Source organism: Cotesia typhae, unplaced genomic scaffold, assembly GCF_013202065.1.
Source record: "Cotesia typhae breed Kobodo isofemale line unplaced genomic scaffold, CoteBio_Ctyphae scaffold_152, whole genome shotgun sequence".
Classification (NCBI taxonomy): domain Eukaryota; kingdom Metazoa; phylum Arthropoda; class Insecta; order Hymenoptera; family Braconidae; genus Cotesia; species Cotesia typhae.
Genome location: NW_027423776.1, coordinates 4993334 through 5013795, shown reverse-complemented (window position 1 = coordinate 5013795; position 20462 = coordinate 4993334). Strand labels below are relative to the sequence as shown.

At 28.8% G+C, this 20462-nt stretch overlaps 3 protein-coding genes across 4 annotated transcripts in view; 2 read left to right on the top strand and 1 right to left on the bottom strand.

The window, feature by feature from the left end:
* The first annotated feature begins 70 nt into the window (after positions 1–70).
* Positions 71–1319, top strand: LOC141536246 (uncharacterized). Its single transcript, XM_074256628.1, has 2 exons — positions 71–257; positions 326–1319. Exon 2 carries the CDS (start codon positions 406–408, stop codon positions 1186–1188), a length of 783 nt encoding a protein of 260 aa, XP_074112729.1. The 5' UTR covers positions 71–257; positions 326–405; the 3' UTR covers positions 1189–1319.
* Positions 1245–20462, top strand: part of LOC141536358 (sperm flagellar protein 2) — a 179964-nt gene continuing 160746 nt past the window's right edge. Inside the window, exons 1-5 of the mRNA XM_074256836.1 lie at positions 1245–1260; positions 1950–4331; positions 4394–5847; positions 5913–6299; positions 7363–7626. Of these exons, the coding sequence (XP_074112937.1) occupies positions 1245–1260; positions 1950–4331; positions 4394–5847; positions 5913–6299; positions 7363–7614 (4491 nt within the window). The 3' untranslated portion in view covers positions 7615–7626. The remainder of the gene's footprint in view (positions 1261–1949; positions 4332–4393; positions 5848–5912; positions 6300–7362; positions 7627–20462) is intronic.
* The window catches only part of LOC141536241 (beta-1,4-N-acetylgalactosaminyltransferase bre-4), a 59572-nt gene continuing 46741 nt past the window's right edge, over positions 7632–20462 (bottom strand). For both annotated transcript variants that reach the window (XM_074256621.1, XM_074256622.1), the window contains 5 exons: positions 14695–14948; positions 14141–14377; positions 11248–11431; positions 10862–11080; positions 7632–10553 (listed from right to left, as the gene is read on the bottom strand). In XM_074256621.1, coding sequence (XP_074112722.1) covers positions 10415–10553; positions 10862–11080; positions 11248–11431; positions 14141–14377; positions 14695–14948 — 1033 coding nt within the window. In that variant the 3' untranslated portion in view covers positions 7632–10414. The remainder of the gene's footprint in view (positions 10554–10861; positions 11081–11247; positions 11432–14140; positions 14378–14694; positions 14949–20462) is intronic.

The following is a 20462-nucleotide window of genomic DNA, read 5'->3' as shown; positions in this document are numbered from 1 at the left end:
AAAAAAAAAATGATAGAATATTTTGAGAAGAAATTTTTTATAAATTTGGCTTGTATCCTTTAAAGTTTTCTGAAAATTTTATTTGAAAATAAGTTTTAATGGTGAATGTTTTATTAATTAAAAAATTATACTTTTATTAAATTTTAAAAAATAGATAAAATTTATGATTTATTTTTTATCATAGTGTATTTAAGAAGTAATTGAAAATAATTTTTAACTTCGCTAATATTGATATTAGAGATTAGTCTATGCTTGAAGTAAGTATTTAATTTAATAATTAATTTATTGAAATTATTACAACTGACTAAAATATTAATTTTTGCAGATACAGCTGATTTCAAGTGATTAACGATCTCATAAACGCCAACACCAAAATCGTGAATTAACCAATAAACTGACCAAGTTATGGCCGAAATAATCAGCACATGGATACGATCGAGACTAGGTGTAATAATTGATTTAACAGCACCATCAATAGGAAACTGCTGTCAGGATGGGACATTTTACGCGAAACTGTTACACAGTTATGCGGTAATAAACGAGAGCCAATTAAATACAATAATCCATACGTCAGATCCAGCGTTAGCAAGAGTTAATTTACGGCATCTTCAAGTCTGGCTGCGATTTATCGGGGTCGAATGCGATCGGGAAGCTATAGAGGACATTTCAAACGGCAAAGGTACAGCAGCCTTCCAATTGCTCTACAAAATATATTTGTGCCTGGAAAATAAAGATCGCTTGCATTTCATAACTCTTGAGAAGGAGCGAGAAAAATATGTACCTGCTTCGACTAAATTTGACGTAAAGGTTGTTCCAGAAGAGCCGGAGTTTGACAAAACTTTGCCGGAACACCCCTTGCTTAAGCTGTTGGATATCAATACGCAATTATCGGGTTCGCATAAGGAAGATGTCAAGAAAATGATTACTAATTACTTACGCGAACGACACAGTAAAGTTAGTTCATCACAAGATTCAAGAATACTGACGGATAATAAAGACTCTGATGATGGGTCGTTAAAAAATAAAATTGTTGCGCGTAAAATTGATAAGAAGGAGTCCAGAAGAAATGCTAAAAAGAAAATGATGAAAGAGCTTGATGATTTTGCTGAAAAACATGCTGATGTTTCGCGTTCAAAGACTGAAGGTATTATTTTTGTTAATTTAAATATGAAAGAAATTGTTACTTGAAGGTGAGAATGAAATTTTGGTAACTTTGTAATTGAGTTTAAAAAAAAACTAGGAAAATGGTTGACGCTAAAGGCCATCCCTCCAATTTTCTGTTTATTCCATACTTAAGCTGTCAAAATTTCACTTCTTACGTTTTTGAGTTCTTCGAGCTTTAAAATATAATTTTCAAGTCATTTCGAGCTTTCCAAGCTCCAAAATCTAATAGAAGCTTGATAAAACACTATATTTTGAATTTTCAAACCGCAATAAATTTTTAAGTTCGAATTGATCGAACTAGAAATTTTGAAGTAATTCTGAAAAAAAATTTTTTTCGGTTTTCTTTCGACAACGATAACTCACGAACGAATCAACTGATTTTGATCGAGTTGGGAGCGATCGACGTGGTTTTTTGATTTTAAGAGCTGATTAATTTTTGGAATTGATCGGTAAAGCCGTTTAAGAATTATTTCAAAAAAACTACATCTGAAAAAAATTTTTTTTGTATTTTTTTTTGTAGCAAATAAAATGTAAAATTTTTTTGTAGTTTTTTTTTTTTTTTTTTATAGTAAAACCAATAACTTCCCGATTTTTGAAAATTTTCAATTTTCTTAGCGAGAAGTTAAAAATTTGAAAAAGTTAAAGTTAAAATTTCTTATTTCTTATTTACTGAAATTTTGAAAAAAATTTAATATTAAATTATTGAAAGTAGCAACTTGCTTTATTTATTGATTTAATTATTAATGCATTTGTGTAACTAATGACCTCATATTGTATTTAATTAGAGCCTTATGACGTTCATGGACGTCCAGAAGCGGCAAAACAATACATCGAAGAATTGAAAGCCCGCAGAAAGCGAGATTCTGAAATAGATCAGCGTAATAAAGAAATCCAGAATCGTGTATTGACATATTTTTGGGACAAGTTTGAAGAGGATCAACAAAATCACTTTAACAAAATAATTGCAGGAGCTGTGTTGCGTCAGTCGGATTACGAAAAGAAAATGACAACCAAATTGTGTGAAATTCGTCGCCAGAAGGATAGAATAGCTGCTAACAGACAGATGGTTAATGAAATGATGTTCAAAGCCAAAGAGGACCACATGCGTTTGATTGAAGAAAGCAAGCTTGAAATGAAAGCTTGGGATGATGAAGAGTTGGAGGATGAAAATCGAAGGTTCAATGAACTCCAGCGACGTTTGCAGGAAGAATTAGAAGAAAAAATGAGGCGTGACGTTTGTAAAATAGCGCAGGATATTGTTGATGATGTGGTTGACCTCGCAGTTTATTCGCTGGACAATGAAATTCCTCGTGGATTGTGGAATGAATGGAAGAGCTTATTTGTAAGAGGTTTACAAATTTTTTCATGCAAAGTAGATGATAGCCAAGATAAATTGGAAAGTAAACCAGAAGTTATTTCTGATCATCTTCAGAACAATGCTTTGATTGATAAAGATTTGAGGGATTACATTGACATCAATGCTCCCTGGAATGAATTTATACCGGAGATTGACCAGGAAAGTAAAGAATTCATCGAATTGGGGAGTATTACTTTAGGTTATATTGTTCATAAATTACTTCTAAAATTTCCTCAAGAATTTTTAAGACCTAAACTTCCCGAGGTTAGAGTTCGAGCAATCTTACTTGGAGTTCCTGATTCAAAACATTATTCAACACTGCAAGATTTATTAAAACACCAGAAAATAAGCGTGATTCTGGTGGAAGATGCTATTAACTATTGTCTTCAGTCTTATAAAGAAGAGAAGAAAGATGAAGACAGTATAGAACAATTAAAATCTGAAATTCATTCGGAATCATCCATAAAAAGTCCTCTTGACTCTTTGAATGGTGAAAGTAAGAACAAAAATGTAACAAAAATTAACAAAAAAACGCAGACTCCCAGAGTGATTCCTTTCGATGATACGCACCCATCATTGAGCGACAGCGCATATATCGGAGAATGGATCCACAGATTTATCATCCAAGGTGAACCCGTTTCTGATGAATTAATAGCCAAAGTTATTTTCGAGTATCTGAAGAGTTTTGACGACATAAAAGGCTGGGTTTTGATAAATTATCCAGTTACTTATCGACAACTAGCGTTTCTTGAGCTATCATTGAGCGGCAGACCACTCTCTGATGTCAAAAAAATATTCAGTTTCAATGAAGATGATATTGAAGACTATGAATTTGAACCTCAGATAAAGTTTAGGGATTCAGGCGAATCTGTTTGCAGAGAATCGAAGTTGCTGCCGCATCTGGTGATGAAATCTGATGTAAAATATAATTCTTGTTTGACCACGTACGTAAGAATCATTAAAAAACTTGCAGAAGTTGAGGTAAATGCTGAAGAATTGCTTGAAGTAAGAGCTGAAGATGCAACGCGTGTGGATGAATTCTACAGAGACCAAGGAATAGCTCAGGTGGTTTATTATGATGAGTGTAATAGCGAGACACTGAAAAGAGTCGCGAGACTGATTATTGGGGATGTTAGAGTTCCAAGGAAGTTTTCTGAAGAAATTTTCGAGAGTGAAGAGTTCAGAAACAGCTCTGTTAAATCATTGAGTGTTAAAAGTTCGCAGTCTCAAGAATGTAAAATCAAACCTGGCGAATCAAATTGGACTTGGGTGGATCTGCCGCTTAATTTTGAGGTCGCCAAGGAGCTGGTTTCGCTGTGGAGGAACTGCGAAAGCACTTATGTTGATGGATTGAAAGATATCTTGTCTCTAAAGAGGCTAAACTTGACTGCAATCGTTCCTTACAAGGATTTTGTTTACAATCGAGTGGCCCAAAGCGGTAAAATTGGTTCGGATAAGCAAGAGCTAGTTCGGAAGTTCAAGGAGGCTTTTAATAGTGTAATTGAAGGTAGCTTTGATAAAGTTGAGAAGAGTGAATTGCGCGGTAACGTAGAAGAGTTTCAGATGGAATTATGGGAGATTTGTGATGCAAAAAGGCAAAAAGCTGATGAAGAAAAAAATAAGATTGTTTTGGATGACTGGACTTCCAAGCAAATTATTGTGCTGGTTAATATTTATGTCAGGATCATGCAGATTGAGATAAATCGGTTTGTGGATACTTTGCAATTTTTGAGGTGTTATTACTTGACGATGCTGCAGCGGACGATTGGAGATAACATTTTTAGAAAAATTATTCTGGATAAAGTTTCAGGTTAATATTTAAAAAAAAATAATTGAGTTTGAATAAATTTATAATTTGATAATTGTTAATAGGAAATTGTGGAGGTGCAGAAAAAAAATGTCCAAAGCTACCAGAAATAAATGACGCTGCTTTGCAAAAGGAAATTCAGAGTTTGATGTTGGGTGTTAGCGATAATTTGGAGGAAGTTGTAGACCTTTGTCTACAAGCAATAACGCCGACTATTGATTATGCACAATCTATAGTTGAAAAGTTATCAAACTTAGCGGTTAGTGATTTGAAGAAAGAACGTGGTTTTAAATCAAAGAGACGTTGTTCAACGGGAAGAGTTGAAAAAAGGTCTGAGAAGATATCTGATGTGTCTGTAAAACCCAAGAAAGTTAAACTGGGATTCAAGAAGAAAAATTTATTCTTAGAGTGGAAGTACGCGCTGATGTACGAGATAAATAGAGTAAAAATGAGGGTGCAGATACTAAATTCGGCTGTCAAAGCAGACATTGAGTTTCTTCTTGTAAATGTTAAGCGAGGATTTTCTTTGGCTGGTCAGTCGATAAATGAAAGATATAAAATTGAGATTGATAATGTCAATGATTTAGTTAAATTATTTGAAAAAGCGATTGAAGATGAACATCTTATTGAAGAAGAAATAAATTTAGTCAACGATTGTTTTGTTATTCCTAAAGACGTTAAGATTGTTGAGCCTTTGGTTTCAGAGGAAGAAATTGATGATAAATTTAGAATAGAACAGTTGTGTTATTTGAAAGATGTTTTCCAGAGTATAGAGCCTCGTGGAATTATTTCAAAGGTTTCGTTTGTATATATTTTGCAAGATTTAGTCACTTGCGAAGAATCAGAAGTGGAAGAAGAGGAAGAAGAGTTGAAAGAAGGAGAATGTGTTATTTCTTCTTTACCTACTGCGTGGTTGAAGTTAACGCCACAGGAAATTAAAAAAATAGTTGATGAGATTTTTGAAGACGATACTGTTGATTGGAGAGAGTTTATTGTTTATGCATTGGATGTTAATTTAAGTCAAGACGCGATGCTGGATGCACTGGATGCTTTTAAGCAGAAAGATAGTGATAAAGATCAGATTATTAGTAGGAAAGAATTTTTTTCTGTACATCTCTGGCCGTTTAATTTGAAGATTGAGCATGAAGAAGTTGCAAAGGAAAAAAATTTTGATGCAGAAAAGTTTAATAACGGTACAGATGACTTAGATAAGTCTCAGGATGAAAAAATTGAAGATAAGGAAGAAATTGATTTGGAAGAAAATGATGAAGAAGAAATAGGACGGCTTTATTTGATGAAACTGTTTGTCTGCGACATGTTTTCAAATGATGATAACGTTAATTATATGGAAATTTTACTTGCGTTTTGTAAAGACGATGAACTGATTTATGGATTTGGAAAAGCTTTGAGTGTTTTTCTCGGGCAGAAAATTTGTTTGGATTATGAGGAAGGAGAGAAGTATGTCGCGAGTATTGAAAAACAATATTCGCAGCAAGTTATAAAGAGATATGCCAAAAGAGTAAGTTTGCTGTATTTTAGATTATTATTTTTATCAATTTTTTAATTTTAATTTTGATTTTACAGGTGAGCAAAGAATATGTGGATGAACTGATTGATGGTATTGCTGAAAATTTAGATAAAGATTGTCTCCAAGTTGAAAGGTCTTTGGAAAGAAATATTGAAAATGCTGAACTGGTAGTTGAGGATCAGGAAAATTTGCGATTGTTAAGTTCATCGGATGAAGAAGATTTAAAATTGAGTAAATCAGATGAAGAAGATTTAAAATTAACTAAGTCAGATCAAGAAGATTTAAATTTTAGTAAGTCAGATGAAGACTTGCTTCTTTATTATAATGAAAATTATTATGATGAGCAGTGTCATGACATTGTGTATTTTAATGCCGGTGGTCGTCAAGCTCGAAGAAAGAGTACACGAAAAATGGTTTATTGGATATCAATAGATCTTTGTGAGGTAATTTTAATTATTTACTATTTTTTCATAAATTGTTAACAAGATAAATCGTGTTTTAAAAATATTATATTCACAAAATTAAATTCTACTGAAGGTAGATGACCACCTTGTAAACTAAAAAAAATGGATTTTTTTGTTATCGTACTTCTCAATCCATTTTTTCAAAAATCCGCTATTTATTTTTTATTTTTCGTATTCAACACCTTAAAGAGAGTACAATAAACTTCAATCTAATGAAATAAAATTAAAATATGTGAGTCGTGAAAAAAAGTTTATTTTAAAATCAAAACTACTGTTACATTTACCTAGGTTTAATAATATAAAATTTCCTAATTCCATTCCTAAAGGAAATAAATTAAAAAAAGCGTTTTTATAATTAATTTATTTCTTAACAAAATTTAATGACACACGTGAAAATTAATAAAAATTACAAGTGAAAATTTTTGGAAGCATTTTTTTATTGTAATTGATTTGTTAAAAAAATTTTTAAAATTAACAGTTGACATCTAACTTCAGTGTTATTTAATTTTTTATAATTTTAGTATTAATATTCTATTTAAAAGCGGTCGATAGTTAATTTTCAAACATGTTTTTCTCATGTATAGAACAAAATTTCGAAAAAAAAAAAAACGCTTCGCTCTCCGATGGATAATTAAATTAAATTTTTGGAAAATTTTCATTTATTTATGCATAAAATGCTTTTTAAGGTTTGATTTTTTGTACAAGTATGACAGAAATACTTCCGCTAATAGGGGACGAGAGAGAATAAAGTGTAAACCCTTCCTTAAAAAAAAAAAAAAAAAAAAAAAAAAAAAAAAAAATTGTATATTGTTATTGTTAATAATTTAATAATAGCCATAAAATATCGTAACTCCTTTCAAAACTTTCAAAAATATCCGCTGTTACGTGCGCATGCGCAACCGTCTTGCACTTCTGCGCACGCGCAAGTTTAAATTCAACGTCCATTTTGTTGTTTATAGCACACTCGCTACCTTAGCGACTCCGCCAACAATCACTGCAGTCCAGTAAACTCATTCCAATCGCACAATTTTATATTTTTCAGTCGGTTTTAACATCATTGTTACCTCAAATAGCAATAGAAGATCTTGAAGCAAGTACGGGAGTGTCATTACAAGAAAATTTGCGAGTTGTCGGTAAAGAATTACGTTGTAAAGACACTAAAATTAGTTGCAAACTTGTGTTGGCTCACCGTCTCATCCGTCATGACTTGATCACTCGAATGCTTGCGTCGACCAATAGATTTACCGCCAAAAACCTGAGCAGTATCCTGAGAAAAATTATCAAGGCCAAGTAGTGAACAACGAATGTAAGTAATTTTTAAAACACTTTTATTTTTTATTACATGTTTTTTCGACTGGAATTTCAATTATTTTTCACACTCGTTCACTAGTAATATTCAAAAGCTGTACATAGGAGTAGGTCCATATTTTTTATTTTTTTAAATCATTATTTTCGCACAACAACCGGCAAATGACTCATTCATCTAGAGGTTATCGTTACCATTTTAATTAATAAATGCTTAGCAAATATCTAATGCCTTATAGTCTTCATTTTAGTTATTTATTTTGAGTTTTATTACACGGAAATATTTTTTTTTTTTTTTTTTTTTTTTAATGGAAGACAATAATTTTAATTACAAATTTTTAATAATAATTGTATTGAAAAAAAAAATATTCAAAAATTTATTTACTGATGTTCGTAGAAATTAACAATTTTATTCTTTAATAAATACAGAAAGTGCGTGAATGTAAAAACTTTTTTTCCACATTTTTTAATAATTTATTTACTTGAACAAAAAGACAATTTTTGTTTTCTTTAATAAAGTAACTTTTATAAAAATTATCAATGGAAGCTTTATATTAGTCTGTTAGAAAAGCTTTATTAGTTTTTAAATAATTATTTTATATTTACAATAATTAATTAAATTTTTTCAAAAGAAATTGTTTTTATGAAACTTTATAATTGAAAAAAAAATGAAATACATCTTTAGATTTCACTAATATTTTATGATATTAAAGTTAGCTGTCACTTGACAATTTTTTAATAAATTAATTTCTTCCAAAAAATTATTTTTAAAAAATTGCATTTGTAGTTTTTTAAAATTTCTAAATGTCAATTTTTTTTGCTATAATTTATGTGTTACAAAAATTCTCAAAATTATCAACTATCTGCTAAGTTAATTTTTATAATATTTTTCATTTATTTCAATACAATTGATTTAATGAAAAAATATCAATCAATTTTTAAATGTGATTTCTAATTAATCTTTATTTTCGTGTAACAAATCTCAAATTACAATAATGTAGCTGTCGATTCTCTCCATCAATCCAATCACATATTAAGATAATTAATTACAAAGGAGTCGAAAAACAATTAACTAAACTTAACATAATGAATGAGCACCTGCATTCAAATTTGATTACAATAATAGTGACAAACAATTATTCAACAACTATAAGAATAATAATAATTAATTAGATGGAAAAAAACTTTCACAAGCTGAATACCAGCTCATCAATTAAACAGTTCTGTCAATAAACTTTTTTGTTTAATCGCTTCATTTTCTTTGATCCACAACGAGTTTGATCGTTTATTTTAATCATTTTCACAGCCCTCGACTTACTAGTTGACATTTTTCGTAAACTTCATTTATTTTCATCATCTTAAGTATCATGCAGTTTATTTAATCATTAATAGTATCTTCGTATTTATATATTTATATTTATATTCATAAGTGATAATGATTATCATACATATGATATGAACCCAATGATTTATTTTATAAAGCAACAACGGAATTATGTAAAGTTTCAAATTTGCGTATGGTAAAAAGTATATTTTGTAAACTAGACAATGATCTGAAGATAGTTCACTTATTTTATTTTATTTAAGTATTTTCACTGAGTAATTAATTAATTACATCAGAGATCATCGGGCCTTGGAATAAATCACACTAAACTTTAATAGTCATTACTTTTTTTTATAAACAAATACTCGAGTAAAAAAATAAGCATTACTCTCTAATAATTTACATCATGCAAATCAGATCCTAATTTTAATATTTATTCACTTAATTAATATTTATTATTATCATTAATTAGAAATTATAATTACCTATTATTTTAGTATAAATATTAATAATTCTATTACTTATAAAATAAAAGTATAATGTGAATTGTTTAAATTTAGAATTCCGTGACTGGTTTTACAAAATTTTTATTTTCACACAAAGTTCAAAGACTCGCTACCTATTTTTCCGTGAATAAATAATAGAATTATTAATATTCTTAACAATTTATTATTCCTTCGGAATTAACCCGCACCAAGTCTTTTATTATCATTTTTACTAAATAATTCACAGTGTTTCTTTTCAATTTCAAACAACAATAACTTCAATTAAAATATAAAATACAAAAAAAAACGTACTACAAATTTCCACAATAAGTATTATTGATAATAAATATTGCATAATTAATAATAGCAATAATAATAATAATCATAATGATAATAATCGATAAAAAATATATGCATATGCTTACTTAAACATACATCTATATCACTTAATAATACTATTACTATACACGAATAATAAAAAATAAAAATATTTAACAAAGTATAATACAATACGCGCTAATATTATCAATTATTACAAATACAATAAAATCACCACAGTTATTTATCTTCCAAATATTAAGACACTGTTTAATTATTTAATTATTTTTAAATCATTTGGCACGTTTAAAAATTATTTTTTATCATATTTTCAATTTTTATACAGTTCCTAATTCGTTATACTAGTTAACTATATAACTTGATAACTTTTAAAAGGGAGTAATAAAAAAATATGGGATCTCAGAGTACAATGCGACGTAATAACACTTGATTCACTTTCATTCATCTCGTCACTTTTTACTTTTTTTTCATTATTATTATCATCATAATTATTATTGTTATTAATATTATATTTTAAATCTAGTCTTTTGTCTTTCATTTATAAACTTGCTCGTTTTAACTTTTTGTTTTTTCATTTTTGGATGTGGATAATTGTTATTATCCGTTGGCTGAATTTTTTTTCAACCAAACCAAGGTAGCCATCAGCTGGGTTGCGGGGGCGTTAGTTTAACAAGTAACCAAGTATAAAGTTTATATTTTTTTTTATCCATTAAATCGTATTTTAAATTCGTCAAGCCGTCGGTTGCAAACCTTTTTTTACCTGTTTTTAAGTATTCATACCTGAAAATAAAAAAATATTTATGTAGTTGTAAAATATTAAATTTCAGTATGGTAGTGAAACATTTTTCCTTGTTTTTTATTTAATAATTCAACTAGAAGCAAAAAAATTTGATATTCAAAAAAGAAATTTTATTTAAAAATATAAGTTAATTTTTATTAAAAAAAAAAAAAAAAAAAAATGAAATCAATTTTTATTATTAAAAATAAAAAAATAAATAAATAAACTTTTTGATTTTCAAGAGTAAAATCCTTAAAAAAATTGATAAAAAAAAAAGATTTATCGTTGAAGAATAAAAGTTGTAAATTACCTTCGTGGATTAGCTTTTTCCTTTCTATGTGAAAGCATCTTGTAACGTGCAATATTAGGTGGGTAACGTGATATATGAAGGCCTTTGGCTTTTATGCGATTCGCCATGTCGTCATCTTCACCTCCCCATCCCCAAAACATATTACTGAATCCGTTTACCAGCCGGAACTGACCTCGTGACATTGCTGACACTCCGCCGAATAAATCCGCGTATGGCAGTCTGCAATTTTTCAAAATTACCTCCAATAACTTTTCAATCTTTTGCTCAGTATTAATCATATTGTACATCAAACAATTTATAAAAAAATTAAATTTATACGCTTAGAAAATTTAATATTAGGTTGAAACAATAAAAAATTCTTAGACTTATGTTATTACTTAACGTACCTGTATTTAAATTTATCAACCGCAACGGACATGTGTCGTGGTTGCTCAGGACAAGTATAAAGATTTCTATCGTCCTCCGGCAGTAAATCAACATCATGAAAGATAAAACAGTCGAACGTTTTTTCCTTTAGCGCTTCAACGTATCCTACATTCATCAGCATGGCGCGGTTGAATGGCCCGTTACCTAATGCAGAAACATAAAATAAAATTTTACTGATTTTTTTCCATTATTTCTTACATTTTTTCTTCAGATAACATTCATAGTATATTCATAGCTCATACATATAAACATTTATGGTTTGGTCTATGTGGTATGGTAGGGTGAATTTAAGTGACTCTAAAAGTGCAAAAAAAATTATGTTGATCTCCGTATCTCGTTCTAGTAAAATGAATTATAAATGTTTGAATCTTAACTAAAAAAAAATTTTTTTAAATGCATTTTTTTTTAATCGAATCTTGTTTTACCAAAAAAACTATTTGTCAAGTAAAAAAAAATTTAATGTTTATTCTTACACTTTTTTAATAGTCCATAAATATTTATGAAAATAAAAAAAAATTTGAGTAATTTTGAGAGATTAATTACTGCAATACATTCTAATGAGAATGATAAATAAAGATATTAGTATTACTTAAATGTTTACTTGAACAAAAGACTAGAAAGTAGAAGTTGAAATAAATTAATTAAAAAAAATTTTTTTTTGTAGCTAAGAATTAAGACTGCTCTTAATGACTGTAAAAAGTGAATTTTATGAACAACGCTCTTGAATAGCATTCTAAATTAGTTACATTAATTCCCGACACATTCATCAGATTAATCTAGATGGTAGATTTTATAATAACGTTTTGATGAAATCACGGTAGAAAGAAATAAAACTCAAGTGTTAGTTTGGTATATGTATTAAAGTAAAAAAATTCAACTTGATCTGATGCAAAAAAGTAAATCGGTCACGCAATACCGCTACATCGAATTTTACCTATTCATGCCTCGGTACTTTAATAAATTCTTCACAATACATTCATCCTCACGAATCCGATAGATATATACTTATAAACTGTCTCAATGAAGACGCAGAAGCTTTCTGCGCAGAATCTCAAGTCTTCAAGTATTCACTTCCGCCTTACTTGAGCTTTACATACCAAGATATGGATGATGTCTATATCTATATCCATATACTTATCTTTTCTGCTCGATACACTGTTTTTTTATTTTTTCACATTCATATCAAAGACGTTCTCGACTGCTCTATTTCGGAAATTGCGAAGAAACTGCCGAATTTCTGTATGATTTTTTTTCAGTAATTTTGCACTTTATCATTTTTTCTACAAGATTTAATTTTTTTTGAAATTATCTTTATAAATTACAACTTATCGTCTTCAGACAGTTTATGAGTATAATAATCTACCGATAGCAAAAATTACGTCAATAACTTTTTTCATTTTTTTTTTTTTTTTTTTTTCCCACTTATTAACTTTTCTAATATATTTTTAATCGTTTGCTTTCTTTTATGCTTCGCCTACAGAAATTGAAAGTTTAAAAGATGGAAGTTATGGAAGTAATTGACTTTAAATGTGAGTAATTTAATATACTAGCGAATTTTTCAAATATCTATGAATTCAATCTTGAGCCGTGTTCATTACTTTTAATGAAAAAAGCTATTTATCTGCTGAAATGTAGAATTTTATCAAATATTATGGGAAATTTTTATCCTAAAAATGAAATTGAGGGAATAATTGTGGGAATACTCTGTTTCTGTTTACATCCCGCTAACTAAACGCACTTTAAATAAAATTTACAGAAAATTTTTACACACAAAAAATTAAATTAAATTAATTGATTTTGCCTTTAATAATTGATATAAATAAAAATTGCGTCAAAATTCAAAACTAAACACTAAATCTTCTTCAACAAAAAAGTAATCCAATTTTATCGTTGCTGAGATTTTCAATTTGCTTTGATCAGTATTAGTACCTATCACAATACTTCTGCCCGAGCGAGTTTTAAGCAATTTACTACGGTTGAAAAATCAAACATTCGCTTTTCCGAGAATCGAAACTATCTCGACAGCGAATAGGAGAAAAATAATTAGAAATCCTTTTTGATCGTTCGTATTATTATTAAAAAAAAAAAAAACCATAATATTTTATGAGATTGCATTTTATGACAAGTACTGACTCATAAAGTTAATTTTTTTTTTTTAATTTTTATTACTACATCGAATCTATTGAAAATTAGATAAACAAATTAAACAAAGTTATCACAAGAATGTCCCTCAAGTTTAAAACAGATATTATCTATGCCATGAACATTATAACACAAAAGATAGTAGATATATTTGTTCGTACATTATACGTATGTACAATAAACTTGGTAAAATATGCGAGTACACCCCGAAGCTATTAGATCGGAAAATTATGTTATTGTACTTTGGAATTTAACTTTACAATTTTGGTCAATATTAACTGTATTAATATCATCATAAATCATACGTGCACATATACATATGTATATTTCAATATTATATTTATATTGATAGATAAACTTTGAACTAGTTATCTATCAAAAAGTCCCTTATCGCAGTCGTAAATAATTTTAATTAATTTTATTTTCATGAGTGACGAATTTTTACAACAATTCAGCTTGTTTACACTCATTGATTATTTTAATCGGATAACAAATTACTAAAGTCGTAAATTCAAACGTTTTTTGGAAAAAAAAAAAAAAAAAAATATTTTTATAATTCCAGTTTTTAAAAATGTTAATTTAAAAAATATCGTCATCTGAGGGAATAATTAAAATATAATTATGTAAATTGTCTGTTAGAGATGAATATTGAATCCAAGAATTTTTTTTCATATTTTAATTTACAATTTATATAAATTAATGGTAGAGTACCTTCTTGCTCAACGATGAATATTTGATAGTCGATCTGCTGCTTAAGTAGCATAGGATGAAGGTTATATAAAAGCGTTTGAAGATGCTGAGGCCGATCTCGGTATGGAATTATAATGGCAACTTTGTATCGCGGCTTACAATTTGACGGCGAACCTTTTCCACCTGGTTTCACGTCCGTGAATTTCACCTCGATCACTGACAGCTCCGGGGGGGTTTTATTGACAACTAATGGACCGGCTGTAAAAAAAAAAAAAAATTATTACCACTCAATGTTATTGAAACGTTTTTAATCCGTCTAAAAGTCAGATGTAGTATCATGTAGCTTTTTTTTATATTAACAATTATGTTTCAATTATATGTAAAAATAATCTGAGTTTAACTCAAAAAAAATTTTTAAGTTATTGTTCTTGATCCGACGTCGGATAAAAAGCTATTGTAAGTTTCATTCAATTTATTTTCAATTAACAATAAATAAAAACTTTTGTTAGTTATTAATATTTATGTTCATGTTGGTGAGTTGTTTCCCAAAGAGTAAAATAAATGAAGTTATTTACCGAGGTTAGGTGGGATGAGAGGACATTGTTTTATAACTGACGAGTCAGTGACGTTGGGTCCATTATAAGTTGTGTTTCTTGTTGGACTAGTTTCCGTTCTTGAGACATTGCTGACATCCTCAGGTGCCACAGCGAGCTGCATTGTTTCTTTAGTAAAGTTCGTGTTTGTCTCTGCCGAATAGGTTGGTACTCCTGTTGTGATACCGTAAATAATCAAACCTCTCGGATGCCCTCGGAATGAACGTTCTGTGTATCTGGAACAATAACAAAATTTATTACTATTATTTTAGTCAATCAGCTCTTCGAAATATCAATATTGATGGATTATAATTCTAGAAATTGAAATATTTCACTCATCACTTCTGTTCATTCGAAATGAATAATTCAAATTCAATAAATTTACTTTTTCCAATTTAAAAAATTAAAGAGTTTAGGTTCAGATAATGAATTTTTAATTTTAAACAAAAGATGCTTTAAAATTAAAAATTTGTGTCAGAAATTATTGTTATATATATTTTTTAAGTGTATTGCATGATTCGTAGCTTCAGAGTGTACTTTACGATCGAAAAATTCTGTTTGCTTCTTTATCGCTACTGTTTTCATTGTTGCATGTCATCAGATATAGAAAATTCAATAAAGAATAATTCCATCATAAGAGAATTAAATGTCAATTCGAATTCTCATTTACATCGCTAATAAAATTACTTTACATCGTTAATAAAATTATTTTTTCTACTTTTTTACAATTGAATAAGCATCAAAAGTAGTGCATTTTTGGATTTTTCAAACTTTTTATAAATTTTTGGTCACAATAATTTTGAAATAACCTTAGAAATTATTTTTTTCATGGAAAATTATGTTAAAAATTCAAATTAAGCACCTTTGAACAAAGATTGTATAGGCATCCGGCGCATTATAAGTAAACTTAAAATAAAATATATGTGACAAGTAAAGTTTTCTAAAAAATAGAGATTACACAGGAAAAAAAGAAAAAAAAATGTTTCGACAAGAATTTCTAGACTCAATTTAATGCAATAAACCATGAAATTGATTAATTTCAATTCAATAAAAAAACATTTAAATCTATTTTAAAAAACATTAAAATCTACAACATAAATTTTTAAAAATATATGTTCATGTAATAAAAAAATTTTTTTTTACTAGAAGCATTTTGTGGTACATTAAATTTTGAATAATATAGTAACAAATTGTAAAATTAACAAAACTCATCTGAATTAGCCAGTATAAATAATTTGGTCGTATTAATAGTAACTAGTGACTAGTTGGAAATTACTTAGATGATATCTCTTGCACACGTAACGGGAGAGTATTATTTTGGGGTAATGTTTCTATCTCCGGGTATCAGGAAATAGAACGTGAGGAATACTCTCAATAATTAGTTTATCGTGACTTAAGATAATTATCGAACTCGGGAATTTACTATTTCCTTGATTAATTTATTCCGTAGAGTGGATTAACGTTTAACGGTTCTAGTTGCTGCTGGTATTTACTTTTACACTCAATCGAATTCGAGTGACAAAAATTAACTGGATTCGATTTTACCTTTTTTAATTAACCTTTAGCTAGTTTCTATTTTCGGACTTTTGCCCGGCTATTTCGATATATATTTATAGTTCATTGATTTTTTTCACGTCTGGTCTGTATTCGGCAATTGGGGTAAATTAGTCCGTGACAAAATTTTATAAATTAATGATAAATGAGTCAAGTGAAAACTCATGCGATGAGTAATGAGTTGAGTTGTTAAAGTTTGATGTTTTATTAATTAAGCTAAAAATAATAAAAAACTAAAAATGAAATCGACTTTAATTAAAAGCTTAAAAGGGTAAAATAATTATTGCTAATTAGGGCAAAAGATCACAAACTGGTTGGCATTGAGCATCAGCTGGGTGAACTGAAACCCTGATCGTCCAGCTAATTTTGCGGTGACACGTCCGGTCGACTCGTTATTATGGCACAGTACCAACTACCCGTAAAACCACATACGCACGTGCACAAAGCTCGACAAACTGCAACGATGAATTATATACACAGCTATACACACAATATCGTAAGCGAAATGTTGATTCCAAGTGCATTCACTCGGGAAACCGTGCAATTCGCGCGTGCCGATGCCCCTCGGGGGTATTACTACCAATATAGGTTTCCTTCTGTTCTATATTGCTATTTAGCCATAAACCAATAATTGTTATGTCACTATATATGTACAATCTACATTATGATCCGCATTACTCCAATCTAACGATACTCGCAATTTATTTTTTAATATTATTGCGCAACTAAGAATTTATTAACATTAATATTAAAAAATTATACATTAAACATTTAACCTCGAATTCGAGTACTGAGCTTCTGTAAGATTTAATGAGAAAAAAAAATTTAATCATTTTTTAATTATAAATTACTTCCGAGGACTTGGTAAATTTCTTATGCTATAGTAAAAGTACGTTTAATTACTCCAAAAGTAATCTTGTAGAATAGAATAAAAAGTTAAGTAAAGTAAATGAATTTTATTTTTAGACCTCCGCTCATTGTCAGTATATAAAAAAGTAATAATTTTACTAATTACCGCCTTTTAATTTTTAATCGTTGTAACTAAAAGTTAATTGAACAGATGAATATTTTTTCCGACAGTATGGAACGTTCATAAATTACCACTTAACTTTTAATAGGTCGTAACCTCACGATTACTTTGTAACCGGAGTTTATTCTTATGTAGTGATTTATCGTTCTCATTAAAAATTGTGTTATTCGTATCAGAAGCGATTAATTAATATTACAAGAATAAAGATTTATTTAAAGTCGAAAAAACTGATAAATCCTGATAAATTTATTCTTAATGAATAAAAAGAAAAAAATTTATATTCAGGATTTTATTTTTCGAATTTACGATTTCAAAATAATTTTCTTAGGTCAATAATATTTCAATCTTTTAGTTTTTTTTATCGGTGCATATTTCTTAAAATCAAAGTTTGTTCTTCAAAAAGTCTCAAAAAATTGCAATAAATTCTCGAATAAATTTTTCTACTATTGTAATTTTTACAAAATTGTTCTTATAATAACAAGTTTATAATAACATTTTGAGTCTGCAAAAATGCATAGAACAGTTAACGATTTATCATTCAATTAAAATCCCCACCATTATCAATAACAATAGTAATAATAATTACAACGACAACAAATGATGATTAGTATTGACTTTTCCATTTAATTCCACCACTTCATTATAATGAACGTACTCAAATCCGCTTACGCAGCGTAAAAATAACTCAGAATAAGTTCATGCTGATCTATATAGTATATAATAGTTAAATAGTCCCGAGGGCTTGTAACGGCTATCACTCAAAGCTGAGAGTCACGGCGAAGTAATGAAAAGACAAAGACAACCACGATTTAGTATCTTTATTACAGAGGACTGAAATTTCATTTTATTATAAACTAACTCATACTATATTCACTATTAAGTCGAATGCTATTGCTATTGCTATTGGTTTTCTCAGAAATAGCCTCGGGCATTTTACCCGTCGTGTCTTTTCCGGGGTCACGGATTTATTCCTTCCATCCCCAGAGAATTTCTTGATAAAAATTTTGTTGTCAAACTTTTTACGCTCTATGTTATTTAACTTGATGTTTTTATTTAATATTTCATCCGGAATTTATTGCATCATACGTGAGTTTTTATTTGGTTTTTACGGGACATGATTTATAATTTATAGCGCTTATTCACTATCACATTCATATTTGTTCGCATTGAAAAAAAAAAAAAATGAAATAGGTATGTACTATTTTTGGAAATAAGGAGAGCATGTGAATTTGAACTGATATGAAGTAGACATTTAACAGTTCTCCGAACATCAATTCAATAACTTGGATTATCCCTCACATCCGGTTTATCTGCTAGTAATATCCGAAATGTCGACGAAATACGCGATAATATCTCTTGGTTGGCAGTCGCCGTCGTTATTGACATCCTGTTCTACCAATCTAAAATTTGTGACCCCCATTTCACTATAATACTTATAATTATTTGTATAATCGAATGAATTAAATTAATTGATAGCGCTTTCACCCAAACAGAAGTGATAAAAATTGTCGGTAGAAAAATTGAATAAATATATAATGAATGAGATTTTTATTTTACTCGTACCTTGTAGGCAGCTACCTCACTACACACCATTCATATTTTACATGAATTCGTCAGAATTTACTGTCAAGTCCTCACCCCCGGGCTTTTATCTACTTTTTTTTATCGTGACATCATGTCCCGATTACTATTTTCGGGTCAATTTTTTTTATAGTTTACTTTGTGAGTGGAGGGTTTTGTTATTCATAAGGAACTTCATCAATTGAAATTTTTTCATAGCCGCCCTATTTACTTTTTCATGCGAGCAATTGATAATAGTTTTTTTTTTACTTTATTTAAATTCGCTCTTTTTCCGAGGAATTCCCACCAGATTATTAAAAAACGGGAAATTGGACGAACCCTTTGTTTGATGCACGGCTTTTATTCGGATTTTTAGAAAATTATTTTTTATGAATTCTCGAGTTTCGATAGATGAAAATACTCGTTAGTTACTAGTAACTTGGTAAGTTAATTGACATAGCAACAATAATTATCCACGTTGAAAATGTATTCGGGTGCTTCAATACTACTCGGTATTTGTTTCATTTGATAATTAAACAAATATTTTAATTAATAAAAGGTCATTTAAACCCATGAATTTCACATCACGGGAGGCCGTAAAAGTATTATTTAATTATAAATATTTGAATAACAACTGAGTATCAAATATTCAAATTACTTTCCACGATCGACTATGGATTCATATGATTTAATTATAATCAGAATTTTTTCGGCGATTGGCGAATTCACTTTGAAATAAATCTATTAAACCCAAATATATATACAAGTGGTTAAATACTAAACTTGATTTGAAAAATTTTCATTAAACACTGTTTATTGTACTTGGAAATATAAAAAAAAAAATTTCAAAAGTTCAATATTCAAATATAAAAATAATTCTTAGTATAAAATTGATTAAAAATAAAACTATTAAATTTGTCAACCTACAAAACGCCATTTTCAAGTATACTTTCTGCAGAAGTGTACTGATACAGCTATCTCTCAGAATTTTTGACAAACAATCGACGAATTAGTCGATAAAAAAAATTTTAGACTAAAAATGAACCAAAAAATAAGAAAGTTTTTAAAAAATCAACTAAAAAAAAACATTCTACTCATTTACTAAATGTTTGTGTTCAAAATAGCAATCATCATTATTGAATGTTCAAGTATACTTCACTTAATGTAACAGCGTTCATTTATTCTACACTAGAACAACAATCAATTATCCAACATTAAATCAAATGACATGCAATTTAATGACCCGAACAAATATTTGCGATGCATTGATCATTTATTAACATCCAATATCGCGAGAAGATGATTGGTGTGCGTGTAAAGATAAACATAGCATAATTAGTATTTACATTAATCAAATAATCTGTCTTTTTACTTCGATTAATTCGGTGCATTATAGAAATGAAAGAAAGTGTCACTGAAAAAAAAAAATTAACTTGATTCAAGAAAATAATTCTTGAACCAAGAAAATAACTTTGAAGAGTTTCATTGTCTTGAATCAAGATGACAAATTCTCGAATTAAGCAGAATTTACTTAAACCACACTGAAAAAAAAAGTTTAAGTCCCATCGCAATACGTTTAAGTGTATAACTTATACTCATTTTAAAT